This window comes from Macaca thibetana, chromosome 16 (genome assembly GCF_024542745.1).
Source record: "Macaca thibetana thibetana isolate TM-01 chromosome 16, ASM2454274v1, whole genome shotgun sequence".
NCBI classification, from domain to species: Eukaryota; Metazoa; Chordata; class Mammalia; order Primates; family Cercopithecidae; genus Macaca; species Macaca thibetana.
In genome coordinates this window covers 69,689,341-69,703,614 of record NC_065593.1, presented here as the reverse complement: position 1 = coordinate 69,703,614, position 14,274 = coordinate 69,689,341, and the positions used below count along the sequence as shown (strand labels likewise).

At 40.4% G+C, this 14,274-nt stretch overlaps 1 protein-coding gene across 13 annotated transcripts in view; it reads left to right on the top strand.

The window, feature by feature from the left end:
- Positions 1–13,462, top strand: part of KCNJ16 (potassium inwardly rectifying channel subfamily J member 16) — a 541,663-nt gene extending 528,201 nt beyond the window's left edge. For 12 of the 13 annotated variants that reach the window (XM_050765623.1, XM_050765621.1, XM_050765620.1 and 9 more), the window contains one exon: positions 8,307–13,462. In XM_050765623.1, the coding sequence (XP_050621580.1) occupies positions 8,400–9,656 (1,257 nt within the window). In that variant the 5' untranslated portion in view covers positions 8,307–8,399 and the 3' untranslated portion in view covers positions 9,657–13,462. Of the gene's footprint in view, positions 1–7,641; positions 7,787–8,306 lie in introns of those variants that run through there. The other variant, XM_050765627.1, reaches the window with a different exon arrangement.
- The last annotated feature ends 812 nt before the right edge of the window (positions 13,463–14,274 follow it).

Here is a 14,274-nt window from a genome sequence, read left to right as displayed (position 1 = left end):
AAAATGCAGATGCGTTCCTGTAATGATAACTTCTTATGAGAACCAGGTCTTAAAGTTAGATTAGAAAGAGGGAGGCTGCAGCCAAATTATACCTATAAATAGTGAGAGCCTTAACAACCAGATAGTGGCTGTACCTCAAACAAACAAAACAAGATAGGGAGCAAGGTCTGAGTTGAGAGCATTTTAACCTAAGGCTAGGAATGAAGAGCTCACTCTGAACTTGAATGTCAGGCCCTGGACGAAACCTTCTCCGATGGCCCGGTTCAATAATAACCTCCCTCCTTGCTCCAGGCCCTTCTCCATAGTAGCACTTTATTTTGTGTCCTCCATGATAGTCATTACTATCGGAAATTTTTCCTTTGTATTGCTTTCATGTTTATTGATACCCGCTTCTCCAATGTAAACTCCAAGATGCTGCAATTCTGTTTTCCAGTGCCTAAAAGTGGATGGAACATAGTAGGAACTCGAGTTTTTTTAAAAAATGAATGAAAAGAAAACAAGAATGAAAATAATTAGTAGCAAATACTCCCATGGGGAATGTAGAGGCTGTTGGGGGAAGTGCTTTCCTTATACAACGAAAAGAGACTGAGCTGTGGTCTTTTAAAGGAACATCAGATCCCATGTTATCTGACTTCCTTGCCAACCCAGATCCAGCTCAAGGTAAAAAATCTAAGCAACTTGGGCTAACATCCACCCAAGACAGGGATGGGCAGGGTGATTTTCAAGATAAGAATAAGAGAAAGTTTCAGAACCGTCTTAGTAAAACATGTACACACAATTTAAGACAAAGAATAAGCATGATAAACACCTTGTGGATTTCTTTAACCTGTCAACTTTGCCAATCTTGTCAGTCCTGTCTCCTTTAGGCTCGTTCCTAAAGTAATACAGAGCAAAGGAGTAAACAGTAATACAATTTTTAAACTGAGTTGGATAGATGGGTGTGTGTTTGTGTATGTGTGTGTGTCTGTTCAGATATGTGTGTTGACAAGGAGCAGTGGATCTCCCATGTACTGATGGTTGTAAAAAGAAAGGAAAGTTGGCTGGGCACAGTGGCTCACATCTGTAATCCAACACTTTGGGAGGCTGAGGCTGGAGGCCTGCCTTAAACTCCTGAGGTCAGGAGTTTAAGACCAGCCTGGGCAACACAGCGGGACCCTGTCTCTAAAAATAAATTAAAAATTAGCCAGGCATAGTGCACACATCTACAGTCCCAGCTACTTACTTGGGAGGCTGAGGTGGGAAGATGGCTTGAGCCCATGAGATTGAGGCTGCAGTGAGCTCTGATCACACCACTGCACTCCAACTTGGGTGACAGAGCAAGACCCTGTTTCAAAAAAAAGGCCGGGCACAGAGGCTCATGCCTGTAATCCCAGCACTCTGGGAGGCCAAGGAGGGCGGATCATGAGGTCAGGAGATAGAGACCATCATGGCTAACATCGTGAAACCCCGTCTCTACTAAAAAAGAAAAAAAAATTAGCTGGGCGTGGTAGCGGGTGCCTGTAGTTCCAGCTACTTGGGAGGATGAGGCAGGAGAATGGCGTGAACCTCAGAGGCAGGGCTTGCAGTGAGCCGAGATCGCGCCACTGTGCCTGGGCGACAGAGCAAGACTCCATCTCAAAAAAGAAAAAAAGAGAGGAAAGAAATAAAAGTCTCCTTGTCCCTGGGGCTTTGACGAACTAGTGGAAGGACAGAAAAGTGGCCCAGGTTGCTTTGTGGTAAGAAACAGTGATACCATTTCTGAGCTTAGATAGAAATATATACTGGGAACCACATGCTCTCTGCCAGTGTTCTGCCAGTGGAGCACCCTTTGAGAGAGTGAAAGCAAGTGTTCTGATATTCTACAGAGGATGAAACTCAGCTCTCATGGTGTTACTGGAAAAGGGTCCTGATCCAGACCCCAAGTGAGGGTTCTTGGATCTTGCGCGAGAAAGAATTCGGGGCCACAGAGTAAAGTGAAAAAAAGTTATTAAGAAAACAAAGGAATGGGCTGGGTGTCGTGGCTCACGCCTGTAATCCCAGCACTTTGGGAGGCCAAGGAGGGTGGATCACTAGGTCAAGAGATCAAGACCATCCTGGCCAACATGGTGAAACCCCATCTGTACTAAAAATACGAAAAAAAAATTAGCTGGGCGTGGTGGTGCACACCTGTAGTCGCAGCTACTCGGGAGGCTGAGGCAGGAGAATCACTTGAACCCGGGAGGTGGAGGTTGCAGTGAGCCGAGATCACGCCACTGCACTCCAGCCTGGAGACAGAGCAAGACTCCGTCTCAAAGAAAAGAAAAATAGAAAACAGAGGAATGAAAGAATAAAGAATAGGTCCTGTATAGACAGAGCAGAGCATTCAAAAAACCAGATGGAGGAACATGCCCACCTTGGGTGCAATGCTTTTATATATATAACAAAGGAAAAAAATCATGGGGGAGATGTCATTTACTACAAGAGCTTTTGACAAAGGATTCTTAATTTTTGTGTAACTACAGTATTCTGCAAGAATCTATATTATTATCTTTAAAGTGAAACTGATTCTTAGTTTAAGAATGCTTTTGTTCTTAAGATATCAGGACATCAGGACATTTCCTGGGTCTGTTAGGTCGTAGGTCTGTTCAGTAAACATGATTACCTTATTCTTTTAACTGTAAATATCCTGTTGACTAAGAATGCCTAACCTTCTGGGGATGCAACACAGTAGGTCTCAGCTTCATTTTACCCAGCTCCTATTCCAAGATGGAGTCCCCCTGGTTTGAATGCCTTTGACAACGGGGCTCAGATTCAAGCAATAATTATTGAATGACTCCTGTGCGTCTGACCCATTAAAAGGTGGCTTCCCATTCATTATCTCATTCAAACTTCACAGTAATGTGGTGACATAGGTATCATAACCTTATTTCATGAATAAGTACCATGAGGCTCAGAGAAATTATTTGTGTAAGATGCTCAGGAAGTTGAGGGCAGACCTGGAACTGGGGTCTGCCTCCTAATTCAGGCCCTCTCTGCAATACCGAAAACCATTTTATTTTAGACTATTCATTAGATTGGTGCAAAATAAATCGTGGTTTTAAGTTTTGCACCAAACTAATATTATGGGAATTTGATTTCTAAACTAGATAACTTAAAATTACAATTTATATTGTTTTGGTGCAATCTTGAGATCCAGAACTATGGAGAAACGTAATCCCAGATTCCACATTTCTTCTACTTCTTTATAAAACAGAGCAACATTTGGGGAGAGGTACGATTTATAATCAGGATGTAGATACTACTTAAGGAAAAACCGGGCTAGAAACAGGATCTCCAGATGTTACTAGTGATGCTGTCACACTGGATTTCTTCCCAGCTCCAGCTTTCAGTTAGTTGTTTGCTCATAACATATTATAACCCCTTTCTATACAAACTGGCACAAGGTTTTCTTAAACTGATTCAGGAGGAGAAACTGTAGAGTTATATCAGGAGAGGGGTAAAATCCACATTCACCAAAATGGTGGATTAGGGTTAGAGGTTAGAGTTGAGAGGGAGAAGAGAACAGAAAAGGAAGAAAAGGTGTAGGACAACTTGCTCTGGGGATGAGAAGGAAACCTGAGAATGCCACTGACTTGTCACCAAAGGAGAAACTTAAGTTAGAGAGTCAGGGAGTATTTGGAGAAACATGGACAGTTATCTAGTAGGTTCTGGGTAAAGCAAGAGTTCAGCGGCCAACTGAAGAGCTCCACTTAAGCGGGTCTGAATGTCTTAGGAGGATTCCAGGCCTCAGGCTCCTGCATAATTCTAGGGCAAAGGCAAAAAGTTGTAAAACAGGTTTTGAGCAAAATAGCCACATAGCCTAATTTGGCCCGGCATTGTCCTAACTCTTAATACCTCTCTCTCTCTTTGCTTCTCAGCACCCAAATGTACCATCCAACTGCACCTTCCTCTACTGGCCTACTCTTCACCTACCCTGGGTCCCATCCTCCCCTGTCTCCTCCCCCTCCCTCAGAGCTCCACCTTAGCCTGTCTTCAAAGGCAATCACCTGCATACAGAATTAGGCCATCTCTTCTACTCTCCACCCCATCAGCTCTCAAATTTCCGCCAAAACTTATCTCATCTTATAGTTGTCAGGAAAGTAACTTGAATACTGAGGACTTCATGTGTTAGCTACCTCAGGTCCTTTACATGGTAAAGAAGGCACTTGTTACCTCAAAGACCACAGACATTCAGAACTGGATTTTTGGACGAAATTTTGGACCTTTTTTGTGGTGCATCTCAAAGTATACAAAGCACACAATTCATATTAATATATTATGTTAAGTAGATGCTACAGGAAAGATCCAGTTTTATCACCAGTGTCTTAACCACTGTGTTGTACCCTCGGTATGAGCTGACCTTTGAAGAGCAATCTACAAGAGGAGTTCACCTGGTAAGTTGCTGACTTTGAGAGGAGGTGGCAAAATGGCAGAGGAATTGTTTCAAAATTGATGAGTCTAATTGAGAGGCTTTTGTGTACTGGAAACAGGGACAAATAAGCAGGATGTGCATGTGATGTTGAGAATGTTCCTTGCTGTGTATAGCTTATTTGAAATGTGCTAAATTATTAAAAGTTTCTCCTTAAATACATACAAAGGTTTAGAAAGATGAGGCCTAAAAGCAGATCCTGCTAGTCACAGTAGCTTAAGAAATGTTTCTGTATCTGAGCTTAAGACAATGAGTAAGACATGAGAAAAGTGGTTATCAGGGTTGGGGTTACTGTCCCTTCTACCTTCCCCTCTCTCAGTCCTCCCTGTGGGATGAAGTAAATCAGGGAGTCTCTGGCTGCTTTCCTCAGTGTCTGTGCGCATTTAATAAACGTTGATGGCATTCTGAGGAAACGCTTCACCATCCTGAGGGCACTGCCTCTTCTCTAGCCTCATCTATAAAAGAACTCTAAGTCATTTCTAGGCAAAGAAATGGCTGTGCTTTTACTACCTTTGTCATTATTATATGGCAGAATAGACCTTACCTGATTCAGCGTTTTCTTTTGAACTTCATATTCTACGGCTTTGTAATGATAGTAATTTTCATTTGCAATTTAAAAAAAAAAAAAAAAAAACCTTTAAACCAATGAAATAGCTGCAAGGCTGTTGTATCAGTTCAAACCCCAAGAGTGCCCCAACAAACACCACATGGCGTTGTGGAGCCACACGCTGTTTTAATGAGCACCTGGGCGCAGACGGGCTGAGGCCTAAAATGAAGTCAGCACCAAATGAGTAGGGGCAGGGGTTTATATAGTCTCCTGTAAACAGGAAGTGTCTTAGCCTGATGTAACTGCTATGCGGTCCCAGGATGGCCTCTGGGTCTTCAGGAGGTACGTGTCTTCCGGCTCCTCTCTTCCTGTTTCTGCTATCTTGCTGACGCAGGCTGCTGGTGCAAGTGGTCTTGAGCCTTGGGACTGGGCCTGAGAAGGGAGGAGTTACTCACCACCCACCTGGCAGCTTCCAGGCCCAAGGGAAAGTCTTTCAATAGCCACCATCGGTGTCTAGGGAGCAGCATGCAAAAAATTACAAAAGTAGGAACATTGCAGATGCTTTCTCATGGTGGAATTGATGGCGACAAGAAAATTACGAAAGCATCGAAGCACTTTTAAGGTTGAGTTTTAATCCTAAGAAATACAAACGGTAAATATAAAATTCTAGTCAATGAACAAGTGCTAGCCTCTATTATTTAATGGTAAACAGCTGGAAAAAAGCTCAAATTAACACGAAGTACTAAATAGGAGACTAATAACTATTTCGTCTAGTCAGTGTGACAAAAAGGCCTCCATAGACTTCTTTGCTCATTGGGTAGGCTGAGAAATGGCTCAGATTATATATGATTTATTTGGTTACATATGATCATTTGGCCTAAAGACAACTGTCTTTTTAAAAATGCGTTATTTATATAGTTGGAGATTCAAGAAAAGGATAAGTGTATAGCCCTAAACAGAATCTGAATGCTTGTCTTTGGCTAAGTTGAAGTTAATGATCACAATAATGAAACCACATCAGGAAACACGGTGAGTTTGGGGCCAAATTTTCAGTTGTAACTTGTATCTCTCAAATTGTTACATTATTCAAGGGTACATTTTCCACACCCTCAAATTTGTTCACTTGTAACTTGTATTAATTGAAAATTCATTCACTTTGGAAGGTGTTTTGAAAGAGGCTTGTTTATAACAGTTGCTGGTACCCCTGGAGTTCAAAATGATGCCAACTGAATGCCATTTCAAATAAAACCTTTTTTATTTATTTATTTATTTATTTATTTATTTATTTATTTATTTGGCAGCAGAAAAGAGCAGAGTCACACAGTATCTCTTGATTTATGAAACGGTGTTTTGTAACTCTCAGACTCCCGCCATGTGTGTAGTTCGCTTGAAGGAACTAGGTTGGACACATTTAACATGAAAATAATTCTATCTCCGTATCTGCTTTTTAATTTGAAATCATATGGGCCTTTGATTATACTTCATCCCATTTTCATGCCTCCTATAACCAGTTGAGAGAGTGGACACTGAGAACCATACATCAGCTTCTTCTGTTTGTAAAATATTGTTCAATGACAAGTCAGACAGATGGAAACCTCCAAAGCATGGTTGTTATTGTGGACAAAATTTGTGGAAATATTTTACATTGAACCATCCAGTAAGCATTTTCGCAGCTCTATGTCACATCCGGGAATTATACAATTGGTTCCGCCAGAACCTGGTTGAAGTGCTGAGAAAGGAGAGGATGTAAATGATCAAAACTGATCTGGATGATGGCAGAGTGAAGTGGCCGACAGGCAGGTAGAGGACAGAGAGAAACCCATACATGCCTTACAGGAGTTTCTGGCTTTAAGCGGAGTCCATCCTTGTAAGTGATGCATTAAACAAAGAGTTTATTGTAAAGTGGGCCTGATCCCTGGAGGAAAAGAAAATTGATTCTTTTTCACTGGAGGGAAGTTAACTCTTTCTGTCCTTTTGCAGCAGAGAAGGTGCTGAACACGTATTTAGTGATGAATTTCCCTGGTTCGTTCCAAGGGGTCTTTATGTCAGGAATAGTATTTATTCATACTGCATTTTCTATGCAATAGAGAGGCAAGATTCCCTAAAGTCTCCCCATTATACTCCCTTCATCCCATCTAGCACAGGTAGACTGTGTAAAACCCATATTCTAATAGTTACTAAGCTATTAAAATTGGCTACAATACTTCTTTTTGTTTGTTTGTTTTGCGTAGGAGTAACTCAAGATGACTTTGATGTTGCAGTTTTAAATTTCACTTTGACTTGAGCTGGGAAATCCATTGACCTATTATACCATGGATGCTAAAAATGTTGAGAGCTGCATGTTCTGCCTTGATCTTTTCAAGACTGAATTTGGAAGGAGAAAAATTATTTTGCCTAAGGACGTCTGTGAAAGTATCAGGAAAACACTGACAAGCCAGAGAGAAGGGTTCAGTTGTAGTGTGCTCCCTTTAAGAGGGAAACGAGATTAGCAACTTTGGCAAATTTTTGGGACTCTATTCAGAAGGAAAGAGAAGAGCTGCCAGTGTCAAAAAAAAAAAAAAAAAAAAGGATGGATGTTATGAGACAAAGGCAGAGGCAATTTTACACCTTTCTGAAAGCTTACCTGGGAGTAGTTTTAGCTCCATTGAGGTTAAGAAAGATGCATTTTTTTTCTTTTCTTTCAAGACTAAAGCGGGAGCTAGGGGGAAACGGGTTTAATGTGAAGTAGTGCCCCTGTCAGTTCTGTTTGTCCTGGGAAGTACACAAGGAAAAGAAGCCTCCGTGGAAGGGAGAGGAAGCGCCAGGTGCTGAAGGTGAGGGATTACCTGTTACAACAGTAACAATTCTGAAAGTTACGTTATGATATGAAAGTAGAAACTCTTTATGGCATCCTTCTTTTAAGGAAAAACCTGATTTAAACAGTTAGGAAGCTTATGACTGCTAGACACATATCTGAATTGTATTTTGCCTTTTCATATTAGCAATTACTTTGTTTTCTAAATACCCTCATGCAAGAAGAGTTCACAAAAATAAAGCAGATTTTTTTTTTTTATATCAGGTCAGAAAAGTTAGTGAGGCATCATTTGGGATAATCACAGTGTTTACTCAAGCCTTATTCATATATAAAAATGTTATTTTCTCTAATTGCATATTTTGCCTCTATAATGACTGGTTGAATTCTAAACTGAAATGAGTAATCAATACTGTGCCGCTGATGTTCAGATGAAGTAGTAGCTATTTTAGATGGTATGACACTGCTCCAAATTTGGCAAGTTTCTATGAAGGTGGACATCAAAAGCTAAAAAGTGTGTTTTTGTTGTTGTTGTTGTTTAGGTTCTAACTGAAAACCCAAACCAAGAAATAGCAACACATCTAGAATTCTTACTACTACAAAATTCACCTGGATCCCTAAGGGCACAGCAAAGAATGAGCTATTACGGCAGCAGCTATCATATTGTCAATGTGGGCGCAAAATACCCAGGCTACCCACCAGAGCACATTATAGCTGAGAAGAGAAGAGCAAGAAGAAGATTGCTTCACAAAGATGGCAGCTGTAATGTCTACTTCAAGCACATTTTTGGAGAATGGGGAAGCTATGTGGTTGACATCTTCACCACTCTTGTGGACACGAAGTGGCGCCATATGTTTGTGATATTTTCTTTATCTTATATCCTCTCATGGTTGATATTTGGCTCTGTCTTTTGGCTCATAGCCCTTCATCATGGCGATCTATTAAATGATCCAGACATCACACCTTGTGTTGACAACGTCCATTCTTTCACAGGGGCCTTTTTGTTCTCCCTTGAGACCCAAACCACCATAGGATATGGTTATCGCTGTGTTACTGAAGAATGCTCTGTGGCCGTGCTCATGGTGATCCTCCAGTCCATCTTAAGTTGCATCATAAATACCTTTATCATTGGAGCTGCCTTGGCCAAAATGGCAACTGCTCGAAAGAGAGCCCAAACCATTCGTTTCAGCTATTTTGCACTTATAGGCATGAGAGATGGGAAGCTTTGCCTCATGTGGCGCATTGGTGATTTTCGGCCAAACCACGTGGTAGAAGGAACAGTTAGAGCCCAACTTCTCCGCTACACAGAAGACAGTGAAGGGAGGATGACAATGGCATTTAAAGACCTCAAATTAGTCAATGACCAAATCATCCTGGTCACCCCAGTAACTATTGTCCATGAAATTGACCACGAGAGTCCTCTGTATGCCCTTGACCGCAAAGCAGTAGCCAAAGATAACTTTGAGATTTTGGTGACATTTATCTATACTGGTGATTCCACTGGAACATCCCACCAATCTAGAAGCTCCTATGTTCCCCGAGAAATTCTCTGGGGCCATAGGTTTAATGATGTCTTGGAAGTTAAGAGGAAGTATTACAAAGTGAACTGCTTACAGTTTGAAGGAAGTGTGGAAGTATATGCCCCCTTTTGCAGTGCCAAGCAATTGGACTGGAAAGACCAGCAGCTCCACATAGAAAAGGCACCGCCAGTTCGAGGATCCTGCACATCAGACACCAAGGCGAGACGAAGGTCATTTAGTGCCGTTGCCATTGTCAGCAGCTGTGAAAATCCTGAGGAAACCACCACTTCTGCCGCACATGAGTATAGGGAAACACCTTATCAGAAAGCTCTCCTGACTTTAAACAGAATCTCTGTAGAATCCCAAATGTAGTCCTAAATTGTGATTATGAGGGCTACCACTAAATCATTTTATCTTCCAGCCAATCACCGTAGGCAAGTCGTTGTAAACATGGCTTTTTTGAAAGTGTTATAGCTATGTTTTGTGATGATGCTGGGTAAGTAGAGTAAGTTAAACTTGGTAAAAGATAATCTAAAAATTCCATAGTTCTCGATTATTAAAATTTTTCTTGTTAGCCAATTTTGTGTTAAGAATGCTATTAAGAAGCCTAATTGATTAAAATGTATCTTTTTTGTTATCTTATATACTTGTATCTTCAGTTGGAGGTGTAGTATTCAAATATGGGGATATGAAGGCAGGAAGGAGGCTAGAATAAATAAAAATGAAAAGACAAGTAAGACAGCATAAATAATACATTTTTAAATATGTCAACATTGATAATACAATGAAGATTTGCTATAAAAAGTATGATATCTAACCAAGATATGCAAAAGATGCATTCAGTAAGCTGTAATGTTGAGAAATGTAACTGTGAAATCAGCTCACCAGTTCAAGTCACTTGGTTTGCCACTTGGACGGTCTTCGTTTCAGCGAGCATAGCTAGTGGCTGTAAGAAACTGTCCACGCCACCAGTTCCACTGCCACTTGCCCAGGTAGTGATCAATGAGAGCTAGAAGCGATTTTTTCTCTAACCGATGAGGCAGAAGAAAAGTTAACAGTATTTAGAGCAGCATTTCTCTCTTAAAGTCTCTGGTTGACTCCAACAAACGGAGACCAGAAATAAGGCAACCATAACCTTGCTAGGTTCTCTGAGAAGGGGAGGTTCTATGTTCACGTCCCACCTTCCTCCAGGACGTGACCAAAGGACAGGATCATATAGATGAGGTGAGGGGATGGTTAGCAGCGAGAAACATTCTCAGACCCTTGGAGAGAAACTGTTGCTAGCTTGCTAGTGCCGAAAGATTGCAACTGTGGCTGCTACATAAAGGATAGAACATTTTTGGGGGGAGGGTGGGGAAAGAGATACTTATTTGTGCCCAGAAGCAGTTATGTATGCTTCTAATCTTGGTGACCGTACAAGACACAAATGACTCACGTTGTGGATTGCAAGAAACTCTTTTATTGAACTTGGAACAGCCATTTAAATGAAGGATTTTGTGAGATAGAATTCAATTATAGTGATTTTAATGCACAGTAAGTGGACAATCTGAGTACAATGAAATTTCTTAAATTTTATAACATGAGATAAAGTTGTATACTCTACTTTCATGTTAAAAGATGTTAATCATGATTACTTTAAGCACACACCAACTGGCCTATGAGTAAAGAGTCACTTTAAACTTTATAAATCAAAGAAATATTAGGTACATTCAGAATTCTTTGTGTTTTGTGTCTGTTTTACATTGTTGCTGCATTGGCAGTAAGTATGTGGCACAGTTTTTATTATTTATTTCATTTAAATACACACACACAGACACACACACCCAGTCTTTGCTTTTTCTGGAAAATCTTTTTCTCTCTCTCTCTCAATTTAAATTAAAACACACAAGTGAATGAACCAAATTACATAGTCCAAGATTATAAATAAAAGTAAAATATATAGGTATAGGTAGATAGAGTGCCTTTCTGTTTCTTTTCTTTTTTTTTTTTTTTTTTTTTTTGTTTTTCTTTCCTTTCTTCCCTCTTCCCCCATCCTTCCCTTTCTCCTTCCTTTTCCCTCGTGGTTTTTTTTTTTTTTTTTTTTTGGCCTGGGAGTAATAAAGTTACTTTTTAAATGCACATGTGCAATCTTTTATTCCTGTTGTTTTATGCATAAGAGATTTGTTCAGGTCAAAAGTTGCAAAACTGTTCTGAAGCTTAATATTAGAGACCCAAGTAAGATGATTTTTAGTCCTGCTTGAGGAATGCACACTCCAAATTATGCACACTGTAGATTTGGATTGTACAGCAGCAATTACTTGGCTAAATTAGAGTACTGCAATCTTGTAAGTAGAAAACAGCCACCATAGCCGGGCGCGGTGGCTCACGCCTGTAATCCCTGCACTTTGGGAGGCTGAGGCGGGCGGATCACGAGGTCAGGAGATCGAGACCATCCTGGCTAACACGGTGAAACCCCGTCTCTACTAAAATACAAAAAATTAGCCGGGCGCGGTGGCGGGCGCCTGTAGTCCCAGCTACTCGGAGGCTGAGGCAGGAGAATGGCCAGAACCCGGGAGGCGGAGCTTGCAGTGAGCCAAGATGGTGCCACGGCACTCCAGCCTGGGCGACAGAGTGAAGACTCCGTCTCAAAAAAAAAAAAAACTGGTGTGAGATGGTATCTCATTGTGGTTTTGATTTGCATTTCTCTGATGGCCAGTGATGATGAGCATTTTTTCATGTGTCTGTTGGCTGTATGAATGTCTTCTTTTGAGAAATGTCTGTTCATATCCTTTGCCCACTTTTTGATGGGGTTGTTTGTTTTTTTCTTGTAAATTTGTTTGAGTTCTTTGTAGGTTCTGGATATTAGCCCTTTGTCAGATGAGTAGATTGCAAAAATTTTCTCCCATTCTGTAGGTTGCCTGTTCACTCTGATGGTAGTGTCTTTTGCTGTGCAGAAGCTCTTTAGTTTAATGAGATCCCATTTGTCAATTTTGGCTTTTGCTGCCGTTGCTTTTGGTGTTTTAGACATGAAATCTTTGCCCATGCCTATGTCCTGAATGGTACTACCTAGGTTTTCCTCTAGGATTTTTATGGTATTAGGTCTAACATTTAAGTCTCTAATCCATCTTGAATTAATTTTCGTATAAGGAGTAAGGAAAGGATCCAGTTAGAATGGCAATCATTAAAAAGTCAGGAAACAACAGGTGCTGGAGAGGATGTGGAGAAATAGGAACACTTTTACACTGTTGGTGGGATTGTAAACTAGTTCAACCATTATGGAAAACAGTATGGCGATTCCTCAAGGATCTAGAACTAGATGTACCATATGACCCAGCCATCCCATTACTGGGTATATACCCAAAGGATTATAAATTATGCTGCTGTAAAGACACATGCACACGTATGTTTATTGCAGCACTATTCACAATAGCAAAGACTTGGAATCAACCCAAATGTCCATCAGTGACAGATTGGATTAAGAAAATGTGGCACATATACACCATGGAATACTATGCAGCCATCAAAAAGGATGAGTTTGTGTCCTTTGTAGGGACTTGGATGCAGCTGGAATCCATCATTCTTAGCAAACTATCACAAGAACAGAAAACCAAACACCGCATGTTCTCACTCATAGGTGGGAACTGAACAATGAGATCACTCGGACTCAGGAAGGGGAACATCACACACAGGGGCCTATCATGGGGAGGGGGAGGGGGGAGGGATTGCATTGGGAGTTATACCTGATGTAAATGACGAGTTGATGGGTGCAGCACAGCAACATGGCACAAGTATACATATGTAACAAACCTGCACGTTATGCACATGTACCCTACAACTTAAAGTATAATAATAATAAATAAATTAAAAAAAAAAAAAAAGAAAACAGCCACCATGACAATAGACAAAAACACTTAAAAATTTTTTAGCTTGTTTTACCTTTGACCTACATCTAGTTTCATGTCACCTTGCTTTGCTTTGTTGAGTCCGCTACTGCTAATGTTTGCCTTTCAATATCAGAATGGGGCATCAGTGTCCCATGAAATACATTTTGTTGTGCTCTGAGCCTCTATAATCAAATGCTTGTACTCAGAAGAGAATGTAAAATCAGCATTTCTATGTGATATTTATCTCTAATTGTCTGTGTAATTTTATAACATACTTGACAACCCCAGTGAGTTATTTAATAATAAAGATCTTAATGCAAAAAGTGTGTACATATATCTATATTTTCAGTGGTATAAGTTATCTTTGCTGGCGCGGTCAGCATTGGGTATAGTGCACCGAAAATAAGAATGCTGCTTCGTATAAATAGAACATAGGCAGCATTGTAAAGCATTTTTATGTTTTTTTTTTTTAAAAGCTTGTAGAACAGGTATATCTGAAATAAAAGTTGGTTGTTTCTGTAAGTATCACAAGCAGGTTCTATGTAGAATGGCAATTCTAGTTTCAAATGCCCTACCAATAGCGAGAAGTTGGGTGAGTATTTTTTCTTATGCCATCTACTTTTTCCCCCAAAATGAAATTATTCAGTGAAGTTAATTAGATAAAAAACAAATTGTAGCATCAAGGTATTGCTCCACTGTGTGCTCTGGTTTCTGAACAGGGCCCTGGAGAAGTGAGTTAAGACTAGGGAGAGGGAAGGAAATATTATTTTCGTGTGCCACCAGATTAGTGAGTATTATCAAGTGATTTATGCATAGATTTAATCCCCACAATAACATAGTAAGCTGGATATTTTAAATTTCCATTTCATCGACTCTCCAATCATCTTTTCCTTAACAAATTCCTAATTGGAAAACAATGTGTTCAGGTTAAAAAAAAAAAAAAATTACAGCTGTATTTCCAGTCCCGATGCAGGTTGCTGGAGGGTAGGGTTAACTGGCATAGTTCTGGCACATGAGATGTTAGCAGGAATCTTTGGGTGCGGCTTTTATGAAAGCTTTTAAGCTGACTTGGCTGGCAGATGCCCTGTTCCTCTCCCTGCTCACCCTTCTTTCCATCTGGACTTCTA